The sequence below is a fragment of the Ailuropoda melanoleuca genome, chromosome 1 (genome assembly GCF_002007445.2).
Source record: "Ailuropoda melanoleuca isolate Jingjing chromosome 1, ASM200744v2, whole genome shotgun sequence".
Lineage (NCBI taxonomy): Eukaryota > Metazoa > Chordata > Mammalia > Carnivora > Ursidae > Ailuropoda > Ailuropoda melanoleuca.
In genome coordinates this window covers 66,246,880-66,260,496 of record NC_048218.1, presented here as the reverse complement: position 1 = coordinate 66,260,496, position 13,617 = coordinate 66,246,880, and the positions used below count along the sequence as shown (strand labels likewise).

At 44.5% G+C, this 13,617-nt stretch overlaps 1 protein-coding gene across 19 annotated transcripts in view; it reads right to left on the bottom strand.

Moving 5' to 3' along the window:
- KALRN (kalirin RhoGEF kinase) overlaps positions 1–13,617 on the bottom strand; it is a 641,300-nt gene that overhangs the window by 241,910 nt on the left and 385,773 nt on the right. For all 19 annotated transcript variants that reach the window (XM_034659631.1, XM_034659642.1, XM_034659663.1 and 16 more), the window contains exons 20-23: positions 11,581–11,696; positions 10,978–11,100; positions 3,175–3,357; positions 1,796–1,914 (exon numbers count right to left, since the gene is read on the bottom strand). In XM_034659631.1, the coding sequence (XP_034515522.1) occupies positions 1,796–1,914; positions 3,175–3,357; positions 10,978–11,100; positions 11,581–11,696 (541 nt within the window). The remainder of the gene's footprint in view (positions 1–1,795; positions 1,915–3,174; positions 3,358–10,977; positions 11,101–11,580; positions 11,697–13,617) is intronic.

Here is a 13,617-nt window from a genome sequence, read left to right as displayed (position 1 = left end):
ACATGGCTTCACTGCAGCATACTGACTTCATTTGCTTTCTTTCACAGATTTTTCTTAGAAGTGGTGCTTCTTAGCTGGCATGTGATGCAGTAACATCTAATTGAGCCGACACATAGATTTATACATTTATCTTAGGCTATGTCAGTTTTTCATGGTAGCTCATAATGAAAACCCCTACTTGCAGGTGTCTTTGTCATCACATGAACATTTTGAGAATGATTAGCCCCTAAGTGTCCCCTGTTGGAAATTTCACAAACAACATGAAAATGGGCAGCATCTTTTCCCGGACCTTTGTGTCTGTGGGATTTTCCTTAAAGCAATCCATTGTTCTAGCAAGGGCTTTTTCATTAATATTAAAGTACTGACTCAAAAAATTCCCTTTTGCAAGAGTTCACTAGCCACTCTCTCACTCTTCTTACTCTATTGGAAGAGTGGAAGGGGCGTGAGCTTTGAAGTCAGACAAATAGGAGCTGAATTATTATTTTGACATTTACTGGAAGTAGGACTGGCGTCTCCAAACCTCAGACTCCTTACTTATAAACCAGCTGACCACACCGGGTTGCTGCGAGGATTAAATAAGATCACATAAGCAAAGTTTCATATAGGTTGCAGGTGCTTGGTAGACAAGGACAGAAGGAAAATCAGAAGGGACATAATCTGACGTGCTTTGGAAAGTTGTCTTTGATTTCACTCCCTTGGGTCTCTGGTATTCTTCTACCTTGTCCCTTTTTCTCCATCTGCTTCCTGCAGTTTAACCTGTCTTCTTCATAATTCAGCTCCATTACCCTCCACCCCTTTTTGTTTTCTTATCCACCTGTCCTTTCCCATCCTCTGACTATTTGGTGTCCTGGAGAGAGTGCAGCAGAAAGATATGCCCAAGTGTGGTCTCTTCATTTCCTTCCCTATTATAGGCTGAATTGTTTCCCCCCCGCCCCCCCCAAATCATACGTTAAAGTCCCAACCCCTAGTACCTGAGAATGTAACCTTATTTAGAAACAGTCAATTGCAAATGTAAACTGTTATGATTGGGTTATACTGGAAAAGGGTAGGGCCCTATTCCAAAGTGACTGGGGTCATTGAAAAAGGAGAAATCTGGATATAGGTATATATTCAGGAAGAATGCCATGTGCACCCGTAGTCAGCCATCTAGAAGGTAAGGAGAAAGGCCTGGAAAAATCCTTCCCCCCCGGCCTTCAGAAGGAATCAGCCCTGCCAACGCTTTGATCTCAGACTTCCTGTCTCAGAACTGTGAAGCAATATATTTCTGTTGTTTAAATCATCCAATTTGTCATACTTTGTCACAGCAGCCCAAACAAACTAATACATTTCCCAGATAAAACACAAGCTCTGGGCTTTGCAGAACAGCTTCAGTTTCTCCAGCTCCAAGGGACCTGTGTTCCTACTTTATTTTGTAAGATCAACTACATTGGGCTTCTTAATTTTAGGACATACTGTTTTTTTCCCCCAGCACTACCTGAAAGGAATCTGTCAAAATATTCTTCATAAAGCCCTTGCAAAGATCTCTGGGTATGTGTAACTTTCTAACATCAGTATAAAGAAAGCAGAGCGATCATGAAATGTTTTGTAAGGTGGACATGGTTCATTGTTTCCACTATCCAATGCTCTATAATTCTTGATTAGTGTGAAATGTGGATGGAAGCATCATGTCTGTCCATTCCAACCTCTGTGGGTGGTCATAAGGACACACGAAGCTGTCCAAAGGGACATGTAGCAGTAAAAACCAAGCATAGTCATGAGGAGCTTGCTACCTAGGTAAAAGCTCCCCAAAACATACTCTTTCTTCCGGGCTGACTTCCGCTTCTCTTCATTGACTTCGTGGTTGGCGTCCCGTAGCTTGACCTCACGATCTGAAAGGCTTGCTGGGATGATGTCCAGCTCCAGGTCCTTATTGTCCTACACACAGAGAGATCGCAGAGGTCACCTTGGAGATGCCTTGGGAGAGGAACTCATCAGAGTCAGGGAAGCCCATAGAAGGCAAAAAGAGAGGAAGATACAACGGAGCAGGTTGAAAAGACAGGGAATCCCACAAATGGCCACCTACAAGTCCGCTTCTTCATAGCATGGGTTTTGTGGTTTTTTTTTAATAAGAAAGATAAAAAATGTTCAGGTCAAATGGTCAGAGCTAATATCCACAGCAGGGAAAACAATAAACACATTTAATAATTAGTGTCATATTTCCCCAAGGACTTTGGTCCTGATTAAATCTAAATGTACACGTACACACACACACACACACACACACACTAGTCTAAAATTGGTTACTAACCATTAAAATAGATGTGAAACAGAAACACATATAGACAGAGGAAAACTTTCATTTCTCAAGGGAAAAGAATGAAAGTCAGTATTTTTATTTAAACAAGCAGCCTCTCTTGGAAAGAGAAAGCTAAATGATAGAATAATTATTAAATTTGCCCATCCTGGCTTATTTCAACCACTGTTTTGTATTTATACAGGATGGAAACCTTTAGAAAAAAATCTCATGGTTTAAAGCCTGGGGGAGGTGTTATTATCTCCCCCAATTTTAGTGGTTTAACCAGTTCACTCTCTAGTCTGTTCTGCTTCAGAGCATCAGCCTATTTAAAGATTTAAGAATTAGAAATCCTAGGATTAAATTGCCAGCCTATATTTAGTTCTTAATTCATAGGTTACTGACCTCTATTACAAAGAAGAGATTAAAAGTCGGTCTTCCCTTGATTCTCGGCAAATAGTTCCTCTTTTCGTTGAAATGTCAAATAGCCTTTGCACAATTGCATCCCTTATTCTTGAAAGAACACTGCTGTACATACCGGGAACCTTAATATTTGCTGATTAACGTAATTGGGTGGAAGAGGGTACTGATGAAGCCAAGGTAAAGGGTTTAGTCCTCAAAGTCAACAGTTAACTCCACACGTAGAAAAACTGTTCTGTAGGCGTGCGCCCACCCCTGACTAGCCAATTTTGCTATCTAGTACTAATCATGAGGGGCTGGAGGCCAATGGCTCATCAAGGTCCATCCCCTCCGCTAGAAAAATCACACGAGACAAGCGTTCTAGGAGTCAAGAGCTCAGAAAGACTGCTCTGGAAGTCCCACTTCCTTCCATGGTGATGAGAGCAGCGGTGCTGAGGAGATGAGAAGGGAGGATGTCTCAGCTAGGCCACCCCCATACCTACCTCTGTGTTGACGCCTAGTGCTTTCTCCAGGGAGTATCGGTACTTTCCCATCCTCAAGGAGAAGTCTCTGTAATGCTTGTCCACTGTAGTCACCCATTTCCTGATCTCTGTGGCATGAATGTGGCCTTTTTCCACAAAGCTATCAGCCAGTTGAATCAGAAGCTTCACCTTCTCCTTTGTTTGCTGTCCCAAAAGATGGTCTCAAGTTACGAGATTACATTTACTCTCATGGCCCTTCACTCCCATCCCCCTTTTCTTCACAGCAGCCACAGATACCTAACTGCCTGCCTGGGTTTATAGCTCAGCTCTGTCACTAGCTGGGAGGTCTTGAACAAATTACTTAAATCCTCTGTGCCTTGGTTCCTTTATCTGCAAAATAGGGATCATAATAATCCTCCATCACAGGGTTGTTGTGAGCATTTCATGAGTTGACAATGTAGAATGCTCAGAACAGTGCCTGGGACGCAGCGCTCACATTAAGAGCTCACGAAGCAATACATGTTAGCCATCATGTTTACTGTAAGCATCTCATACATTAATACAGTCCTTTATCAGGTCACAGAACATGGTAATGTCACATCTGAGACTCATTTGAGTCTTAAAGAGTCTCTAAAAGGTGGGTGGAAGGAGGTGGTGTGGGTCTCTTTGAACCACAGATGAAAAAAGCTGAGGCTTGGGAGGCTTAGAGCTTGTCCAAGTTCATACCACTTGTATGTGAATGATAGAGCCTGTTGGCTTCTGGACCTCAGCGCCTAGTTCTCTCCCTTCACTGCACTGGCCTGAAGTAGGCTTTGTCAACAGCTAAGGCGGCACATGCCAGGATCTAAAGAAATCCAATTAGCAGATTTAAGAGTAAAGTCTGTCCCTTTCACCACCAGGATCTTGTCTTTAGTTTCCATTAGAGAGAGAGGGAGAAAGAGTAGAAGAAAGAGTGAAGAGTTAAAGAAGCTAGTATCAATTACGGGGCTAAGTAAGGTGGAGTTCTGATGTGTATTGGATTGATTTCATTTCTAGCAAGTTTGTTCAACACTTACTCTGTCCACACCACTGTGCACAGGGCTGTGGGGACAGGCTTGGGGGGTAAACAAAAAATGAGAAAAAGATACTCATTTTCCCGAAACAGTCTATAGGGGACAAGATTGTCACGCAGAGTGGTTAAATAACTCAGGGCATTATGAAATTGAATGTCAACATGAGAAGTATGCAGAGTTAACATTGCAGGAATTTTAAGACAGGAAAAAATGAAGGTGGGCTGGCATGGGCAGGAAAGGTCCTGTGGGGAGGAGGGACTTAAGTTGGGTTAAATATGGAAACAAAGGAGATGTTCGAAGAAGTAAACACTTGCTCATCTTTTATCCTAAGGTTGGGTTTTGAAACTCCAAGATCAGGGAAGCTTGATTAATTTTAAGAAAAAGGAAAGAATATTTAAATGATATTCTGAGAAATCAAATTATCACCTTTTGGATTGGAGGAGAGGAGATTCAAGGGTTTTTTGTTTGTTTGTTTTTAAAGAATTTATTTATTTGAAAGAGAGAGAGAGTGGAAGCATGAGCAGGGGGGAAGGGCAGAGGGAGAAGCAGGCTCCAGCAGGGAGCCTGATGTGGGACTTGATCCCAGGACCCTGGGATCATGACCTGAGCCGAAGGCAGACAGTTAACCAACTGAGCCACCCAGGCTTCCCGGAGATTCAAGTTTTGGATCATGCTAGAATCTAGGTAACTGAGGGAAACTGAGGCAGAAAATCTCTGTAGCAACAGTAGAACAGACAGAAGAGCCTTTTTTTACTCCACCCACCTCCCTCACCTTCCAGACTCATCTACAGGCCTCCCATGAGAGACTGACCCCCTCAAGAAATGCCAGAGAGGGACAGATTCTGACTGGAAAGGCAAGCAAGGCCAGGGAGATGTGGGCTCCAGCTCTCCAGCAACTCACACTTCTGAGCCTCTCCTATCTCAGGACAGCGGGCTGGTCCCTAGGCTGGGAGACAAGGGCCCAGAAGAGCTTTGTTGTGAAGGAAAGAAGGTGGCTCTGAGGATAGGAGAAGCATCTCCTCAGCCATGATAAGGCAAAGAAAAACAGCACTGGAAATTGGTTAAGAAGAGATCCCTGGTAGCCTAGGGACTTCTAGCTTACTGCATGTAGGGTTGTTGTCCCCCCCCCCAAAAAAAAACTGTTTTAAGATTTGCTATTTATTTAAAGCAGAGATTAACTTTTTTTTTGCAGCCATAATCAAGAAATCTTTATGTAAACCTCTTGAAAATAGGTATTCTCTGCTCTCAGTAAGGAGACTTTGGCATGAAATGGGGGTTTCACAATCCGCTGGCAGCGGCAGCCCTACTAGCAGCTCCATCATGGGAAATCATAGCCTGAAACATGGAAACTGCAATTCGGATGCAAGGAGAATGGCTTATGATCAAGAGTATCCCAGGTATGTGTGGAACCTGGGGGAGCAAATGGACAATAAATTGGGTGGTGTAGACAAGCCCTCCCTATGTGGTCTCACCTACCTTTGGCATACATTAGCTGCCATGCTCTCCATGGCCCCCAAACACCAGCCATGCCAAACCTCACATGTTGTCCCTGCTCTGATGGGTGGTTCCTACTTATCCCTGCTTTCTATCCATGGCCCTCTTTCATCTCCTTTCCTCCCAAGCTGAGTGGGGGATGCCCTTTCCAGTGTCCCTACAGTGCCACGCCGTGAGTTACTTATGTGTCTCCTTCATCAGACCACGCACTTCTAAAAGTGTTACATCTTATTCATTTGTATCTCCAATGTCTAGAAAATAGTAGACGTACCATAAATATTGAGTAAGTGAATTAGTGAGTAAATACTGTGTTTGGAGGTAAGTAAAGCTGGACCAGCAAGAGTTGAGGGTTTACATGGGGAAGAATGAAATTGAAAAAAATCTGACCCATACACTGGACCCCAACCATGCCCACAGCACCTACTGAGAGTAGCCTGAGCTGATGTCTCACAAATGAGTGACCACCACGTGAGCTGCCACATGCTTGGCCACAGCTGATGAGGTCAGAGTTTGTAAAAACATGTCTCACTGGGGCAGCCCATCAAGATGCATCCACTGGCGTCCTGGTCTAAAGTCTCCATCTAAACAGGGGCAGGGGCACTGTGCTGAGTCAGTTAAGGTTGTTTTTCCTGGGGATTTGAACTGCATAGGGGAGTGGGTAGGTAGGTGGCTGCAGGGTAGAAGTGAAGTGAAGTGAAAACACAGGCAGCAGACACGAGACGAGAAGGGAAAGCTGAACCGTAGTAACGGTGATCACGTATTCCTGATCCTCTGTCATGAGATGACCAGATGGTGGGGTTGCTGGAACTGCCCTTGGTCTAGCGTTCACGTCCAGAGGTGAGACTATGTCACATTTCTTGTTCTGCCCATCAGGCCGAGTCATTAGGATTTTCTTGGATTCCTGGGAGGTCCAGCATGTCTTTTCTCTTCATTTCCACATACAGCCATACAATATCATTTCCCTTCCATAATACAAGCCAGTTTGAAACTCAAATCTTGCCACCAAAACAGAGTAACTTATTTAGACTGATAAAATGGGGGTCAGATTGTAGAGGCTTCTGAACAGTAGGGTCAGAAGTATGGGTGGGATCTAGTGGACAAAAGGCAGTCTTTAGGGAACATAATTCATTTGGGCCTGGAAATGTAGAATGGACATCTCACTTATCTTGGGCTTCATGGGTCCCCTATAATGTATGTTTTGCTCTTTCCATATTGAGTCCTATGGAATCTGCTAGAAAACTCAAGGTAAAAAAGAAGGGGTCAGTAGTTCTCTTTTTCTTCTTTTTTCCCCCTTTCTCTTCCTTCTTTCCTTTGATCAGTTAATATCATACCATCTTTCTCTAATCAGTGAACCCTACTCTGAATATAGTTTATAAAAAACCCTTTTGGTGTCTTTTGCACATCTCACAAGTCTTTAAGATTTAGCCTTCTTGATATTATTCTTACAATCTCATTATCATCTTCCAATTTGCCTTTCATTGCTGATATTCCTTGTATTTATTGATACATTCTTTATAGATAGGAACATATTGAGCTCCTTGACATGGCTAAATGGTTCTCTTGAAATATATCTTCATATTCATTCCAGAGGGTAGAGTTTGTCATTATCTATGAGAAACTAAAACTTTCAAAAATGTCTATTGCAGGTGAGCTATATTCCTCTTGAGTCTCAGAAACAGAATGCCTACCTTTTATCTGAACTTTTCAGATTTCTCAGTCTGACAAACCCAGTGTCCTCTTTCCCTGTGGCCTGAATTCCTGAGATAGCTAGCTTAGTTCAGCTCAGGCTCCAGTCACTTTTGTTATCACTTAATTCTCTCTTGTTAAGAAGAATTAAGTCCAATCTTCTTTCACTTTCATAGAAAAAACGACCAGTTTTTCTCAACATCAGTCCTCATTGGGCGATAAATAAAAACCCTGATGAGATACCGTGTCATACCCTCCAGGATGGCTATAGTAAAAAGACGAATGATAACAAGTGTTGGAGAGGACGTGGAGCAGTCGGAACTCTTACACACCACCAGTGGGGATGGAACATGGCACAGCCCCTTTGGAAAACAGGTCGGCGGCTCCTCAAAAAGTTAAATAGAGAGTCACCATATGGCTCAGCCATTCCACTCCTAGGTAGATAGCAAAGAGAACTGAAAAAAATATGTTTACACAAAGGCTTGTCTATGAATATTCATAGCAACGTTGTTCATGATAGCCAAAAACTGAAAACGACCCAATGTCCATCAACTGAGGGATGGATAAACAGAATGTGGCCTATCTTTGTAATGGAATATTATTCAGTCCTAAGAAGGAATGAAGTGCTGACACAGGCTACAACATGGATGAATCTTGACAACATTACAATAAGTGGAAAAAGCCAGACACAAAAGACCACATATTATATGATACCATGATTCTGTTTATATGGAATCTCCAGAATAGGCAAATACACAAAGAGAAAATAGACTAGTGGTTCCAGGGCTGAGGAGAGGAAGGAATGGGGAATGACTGCTAGTGGGTATGGGGTTTGTTTTGGGGGCGATGAATATGCCTTGAACTAGACAGTGGCAATGGTTGCACAACCTTGTGAATATACCAAAACCACTGAACTGTAAAAATCAAAAAACTAAAGAACCTAAAAAAAAAAAAGGTTTTGCTATTAGAAAGAAATAGATTTCTTCCAACTGTCAAGATGATTAAGGTTTCCTTTTATCATGTGCCTTGACCCCTTATAAAAACTGTGAAACCCATAATAGGAAATATCTTGTGTATTCTTCTAACTGGATTTTCTACAGCCTACCACAATAAGAACATTTTGTTATCCTCTTATCCCCACCTAAATTCTCTTTATCTTATTTTTATTCTTATACTTGTGGATTGCTACGTAGAAAGTACCTTTTTATATAGTCAGGGTTTCTTCTACTGGATCTGTTTCTTTGGAGCAGAGTATAATAATTCAACATACTCAACATGCTCTATTACCCTGTTTAGTCGTGAAGGCCACCATCTATACTCCCCTGCGGTTTAAGGTCAATTTGGTTTCCATTTCAAATTCACTTTACTGGTTACAAAGATTACAATCAAAGATGGCTGGTTAATGGAGGCTTGCCTCTGGGAAGTGGGACTGGAGTGGAACAGGAGGCTGTCGACTTTTATCAGAAGTTCTTCGGCTGGATTCGTTATCCTGTAGATACCCTAATAATGAATAGCCCCAAGACTTGGAACATGTTAGAGGGGAAAATGAAACCCTAGTACAGAGTTAAGTTAGGAGGGAGAGAGAACAGAGGAAGCCAAAGCAATAGAATCATATTAAATATAGATTTGGGGAAAGAAGTCATTGAAATCTACTCAAACTTCTTTTTTCCCCATGTTCACAAATATTTACAGCCTCTCTTCAATGCATGATTCAGTCACGTAAGTAAATAAAGTGTGGTTTTTATCCTTTGGGATCTTGCTGGCTCATATCAGAGATAACACTTCATATAGATTACTGGGGAACAGGACAGTTCATGGCAGGTCCCTTAAGGGTTAGACAGACAACAATGGCTGGAGTGCGGGGATGGACCGGATCACATCTTGGCATGTCAGCAGGATCACAGTGGGAGGCACTCCAGTAGAAAGGTGGGCTCTTTTTAAAAAGTATAAACTAGAAGGAAGAAAATGATACTCTAGGCAGAAAAATCGTATAGAGAAGGTACAGAAGAAAGAATGTATATGATGTATCTCTCAGAGGGTGGGAAAATACATCCGTTCAGCTGGAGCATAAAATTTGCACATAGGAATCATAGAGATAAAGCTGGGGAGGTGAGGTCGTGCAGCTGTGGAGCTTGTTCACCTGAAGGCGCTGGCGAATCACTGAAGTCCTTGGACTGGGTGGTACTATGACCCAGCCAGTGTTTTAAAGATGAGCAGCGATGCTGAGGAGGATGGATGGGAAGGAAGGAAATGCCACAAGCATGGAACCCAATTACGGTGGTTACAACGTGAATGGAAAAGAGAAGAAAGATAGGAGGAAGATTTGTAAATGGACTAAAGAATTCTCTACATTTCCACTTAGGTTATGAACAGATTCTGAGGCTAAGAAGGCTACTACAATCCCTCTTATGTGGGTAGGACCACCACTGGACCTGATTCCATTCAGCTTGTTAATGATTCATTACTGACACTATTTGGAGAGGGGCAGATAGACACAAAGTAGGTAATTCAAAAGCTATTTTCATTTGGAAAAGAGTTCCAGGTATCTGCCACCTTCCCAGTGCTGTTTGCTCCAGCTGGCACTGGAATGAGTCTCTTAACTAAACTGACAGCTTTCCACATTGGATGGAAAGGCCCCCAAGCTCACAGGGACGCAGGGGAAGATTTTCCACTATCAAAAGTTCGTAGCATAGGAGTCAAAAAGTGAATAGCTGCTTCTGAAGGATCCATTCATGAGGCGAAGGGCTGAATTTTGTCACAGAGAACTAGAGGAAGTGTGCCTTAGTGTCAGAGGGATCTCTGGGGAGGATGGGCATTAATACATTCCCCTGCCCCTGCCATGCCACCCCCCCCCAAAAACAGCTCTCATCCGGAAAGAGCATCTGCCATGTGAGGAAGTGATGCCAAGACAGGCTCCTCCATGGCAGGGAGCCCAGTGTGAGGGACGAGGATGCTACAAAGAGGGAACTGAGACAGATCAGATTTTCATTCAAACCCAAGGGTCGTCAGATCAAATCCTGGCTGTGAAAACACATCTCCTCCTACTCTAGCATTTCCTGCCTCAGTGTGAATGGGGGTGTGAGGGTATGGGCTATGTGCGCCCATGCACATTTTGCCCCCAGAGACCCCAGCCTGTCTCGTTTGCTGGTCTGAGGCCAGATGGAAGTAGTCAGTTTGGGAAATCAGACACTCACCTGCTTTGTGAACCCATCCATAGTCATCGGCCTATAAGGCAGCCTTCCCAAACCATTCAAACATCAAGAATATGCGGATAGGAGCAGATGTTCACACAGGCAGTGTGCATTTCACATGAACACATCCCACAGTCTTACTGGGTCTGAAAGAGTACAGCGAGTCTAGACCTGGGGCGCAGTGTATAGGAGCCGCCTTCCCTCAGACAGATGCTCCATCCAGCAGCTGCAATTCTCTGGGTATTCAGGTTTCAAAGGAGACCCCCCCCCACCTGTGCTTCCCCACCCGCCCTGTGGTTGGCATTTCGGTGTAGAGAGGCTGCTCTCCCTTCCGTAATGTGAAACTGGCCAGACTGGGGAGTGCTGGGTGGATGTGGGGAGGGCTCCGGGATGCTTCCTACCTTGGCAGGCACCCTGAATTCCCCATATTCCTTCAGCAGCTCCTGAGTCTCCTCTGTGGTCTCTCCAGTGGACGTATGTGTTGAGAGGTAATATTCACCTGTTTCTTGGATCCAGTCCAGCGCCTGTGGGAGGAAACAACACACCCCATCCCCCAAAAGTCAGCTGTCAATAGGAACACATGCGTTGCTACACGGTTTGGGACAGCGTGACAGACCCAGGAAATGCCGGCACCATTGGGTCAGTATATAGCTTGGAAGCTGCTTTTATGACTGAGCCCTCTCCCGTTAGACTCGGAACATCCTAGCGGTAACGAGAATGTCTCGTCCACTAGCCCTCATCTTCTAGGCCAGGCCCAGCATCATCCATGAGTTAGGGGCCATCTAACCCCAGCCTCTCCTCCCAACTCCTGGTAACAGCGCGCTTGGTAAAGGCTGAAGGAGTGGTAAGTGACAGTCTGCTCTCCTTCCTTTCGTCAGGTCCACCGCCCAGGTCTACTCTGCCTGCTGCCATGACCCTCTTCTGGACTGTCCCATGCCCTGGCCATCGGGGCGTCTGCACAGTCCCTCGAACAGAGGCAAAGCTGGGGAGAGCTATGGGCATACCTGCTTCGCGCTGCGCTCAAACACCACGTATTGCTGGCACTGGTCTAACCGCCTCTTCTTCAGGGTCCAGAAGTGCAGGACGCGGTTCTCCCTCTGTAACAGCTCGCTCAAGATGGCTGCGGGGCAGAGGAGATGAGCACTGGTTCGGGAAAGCCCTGAACAAGTCTGGCCACTCACTTCCACCGCACACCCCAGCTGCCAGATACCTGTGGCTTCCAAGCCTCCCTAGGGAACTAATCCAGGTACCGGATGTGAGGACACGAAAGTCTGTTCCACAAAGAATGTCCCAGAGGGAAGCAAGATCAGTGGGGCTGAGGGGAGAACCTGTTGATGAGGTGCCATCAGCTAAGGGAGGAAGGGCATACCCCCAGGGGAACTTAAAAGTGACCCTGATTCTCTTCATACCAAAGCCAGTCCCTGATGGTAAGAGACCTTGGGAAGTGTCAGTTCCTAAAATAACAACTAACTCACTTGGCCCCTGGAGCCTATGGAGGGCGAGGGGACTTGATAAGAGTCCCAGTCACTCTTGGGTGCTAGGAGAGGCTGCGAGAGGAACAAGAGCGTGAGGACCAGTGTAACTGCACGGATAACCCAGGTCATGAGCCGCACTCCCTGCCCCATACAAGAGGCTGTGCACACGGCGCCTGAACAACACGGCCTCGATTTCACAACTGCTAAGTCATGAGCTTAGGGAAGCTGTGCTGGAATCGCGTCTGCCTAGAATCGTGTCTCTGGTCCAAATTTCCGTGTTCTTGTGGATCTGATCATAAGAAAAGGGGAAAGCTTTTCTCGTGTTACCTCTAATGATGTCAGGTGAGAGGACATGTGCAAGGCCTGTAGCACCACGGTGGGCCACAGCAGGTGTCCATCCGCGTCCTGTCTCTCCCTCCTCCTGTCACTGCAGCAGCAGCTGTCCACATGCCCAGATTCCCTATGTGTTTTAATAGTGTGCTCTATGCTGGAAGCACTCACATGTAGTTTGGATTATGTCTGCCTCTGCCTTCCTGCTAACTCTGTTAGATAGTAGTACACAATAATAATGATATGAAAAATTAATATTTATTAAGCACTCATTCTGAGGCAGGCACATATTCTCACAATACCCTGTGATGCATGTACCATTATTACCTCCACTTACAGATGAAGAAAGTGAGGTTCAGAAAGGATAGGTACCTTGCCCAGGGTCATTCAGGAATGAATGACATAGGAATATTTGACTTCAGAGCCTGAGTCCTGAGCCACCTTGGTCCTCTGGGTTATAGGGGCTGTGAAGCACAGACTACCGTGCTTTACAAAAAGGGGCACCTGCACCCCAGTGTTCATAGCAGCAACGTCCACTATAGCCAGACTATGGTAAGAGCCCAAATATCCAACAACAGATGAATGGATAAAGATGTGCTATATATCTATGATGGAATATTACTCAGCCATCAAAAAGAATGAAACCTTGCCATTTGCAACAATGTGGATGGAGCTGGAGGGTATTATGCAAGCAAAATAAGTAAGTCAGAGAAAGACAATTATCATATGATCTCACTGATATGTGGAATTTAAGAGAAAAAAAAACAGATAAACATAGGGGAAGAGAAGGAAAAATAAAATAAGATAAAAACCAGAGAGGGAGGCAAACCATAAGACTCTTGACTACAGGCAACAAACAGGGTTGCTGGAGGGGAGGTAGGGTGGATGGGGTAATTGGGTGATGGGCATGTTATATGCAACTGATGAATCACTACATTCTATCCCTGAAACTAGAAACACACTATATGTTAACTAAATTGAATGTCAATAAAGTTTTTTTTTGAGAAAGGGTACAACCAATTTGCAGTGCTTATACTTAGAACTTTTCATGCCTCCTCCTGGAGGTTTGATTCTCTAAGGACAGAATCTGTCTCTCTTCCCTTAGGCTGAGAACTTTTACAGGTCTCAATTATCCAGCAAACCCAATATCTATGCCTTTACCATGCAATTTTTAGTTCCTCCCCAAAGAGATAAATTGTACTTCCTCACCCAACCCCCCCACCACCCCCAACCCCC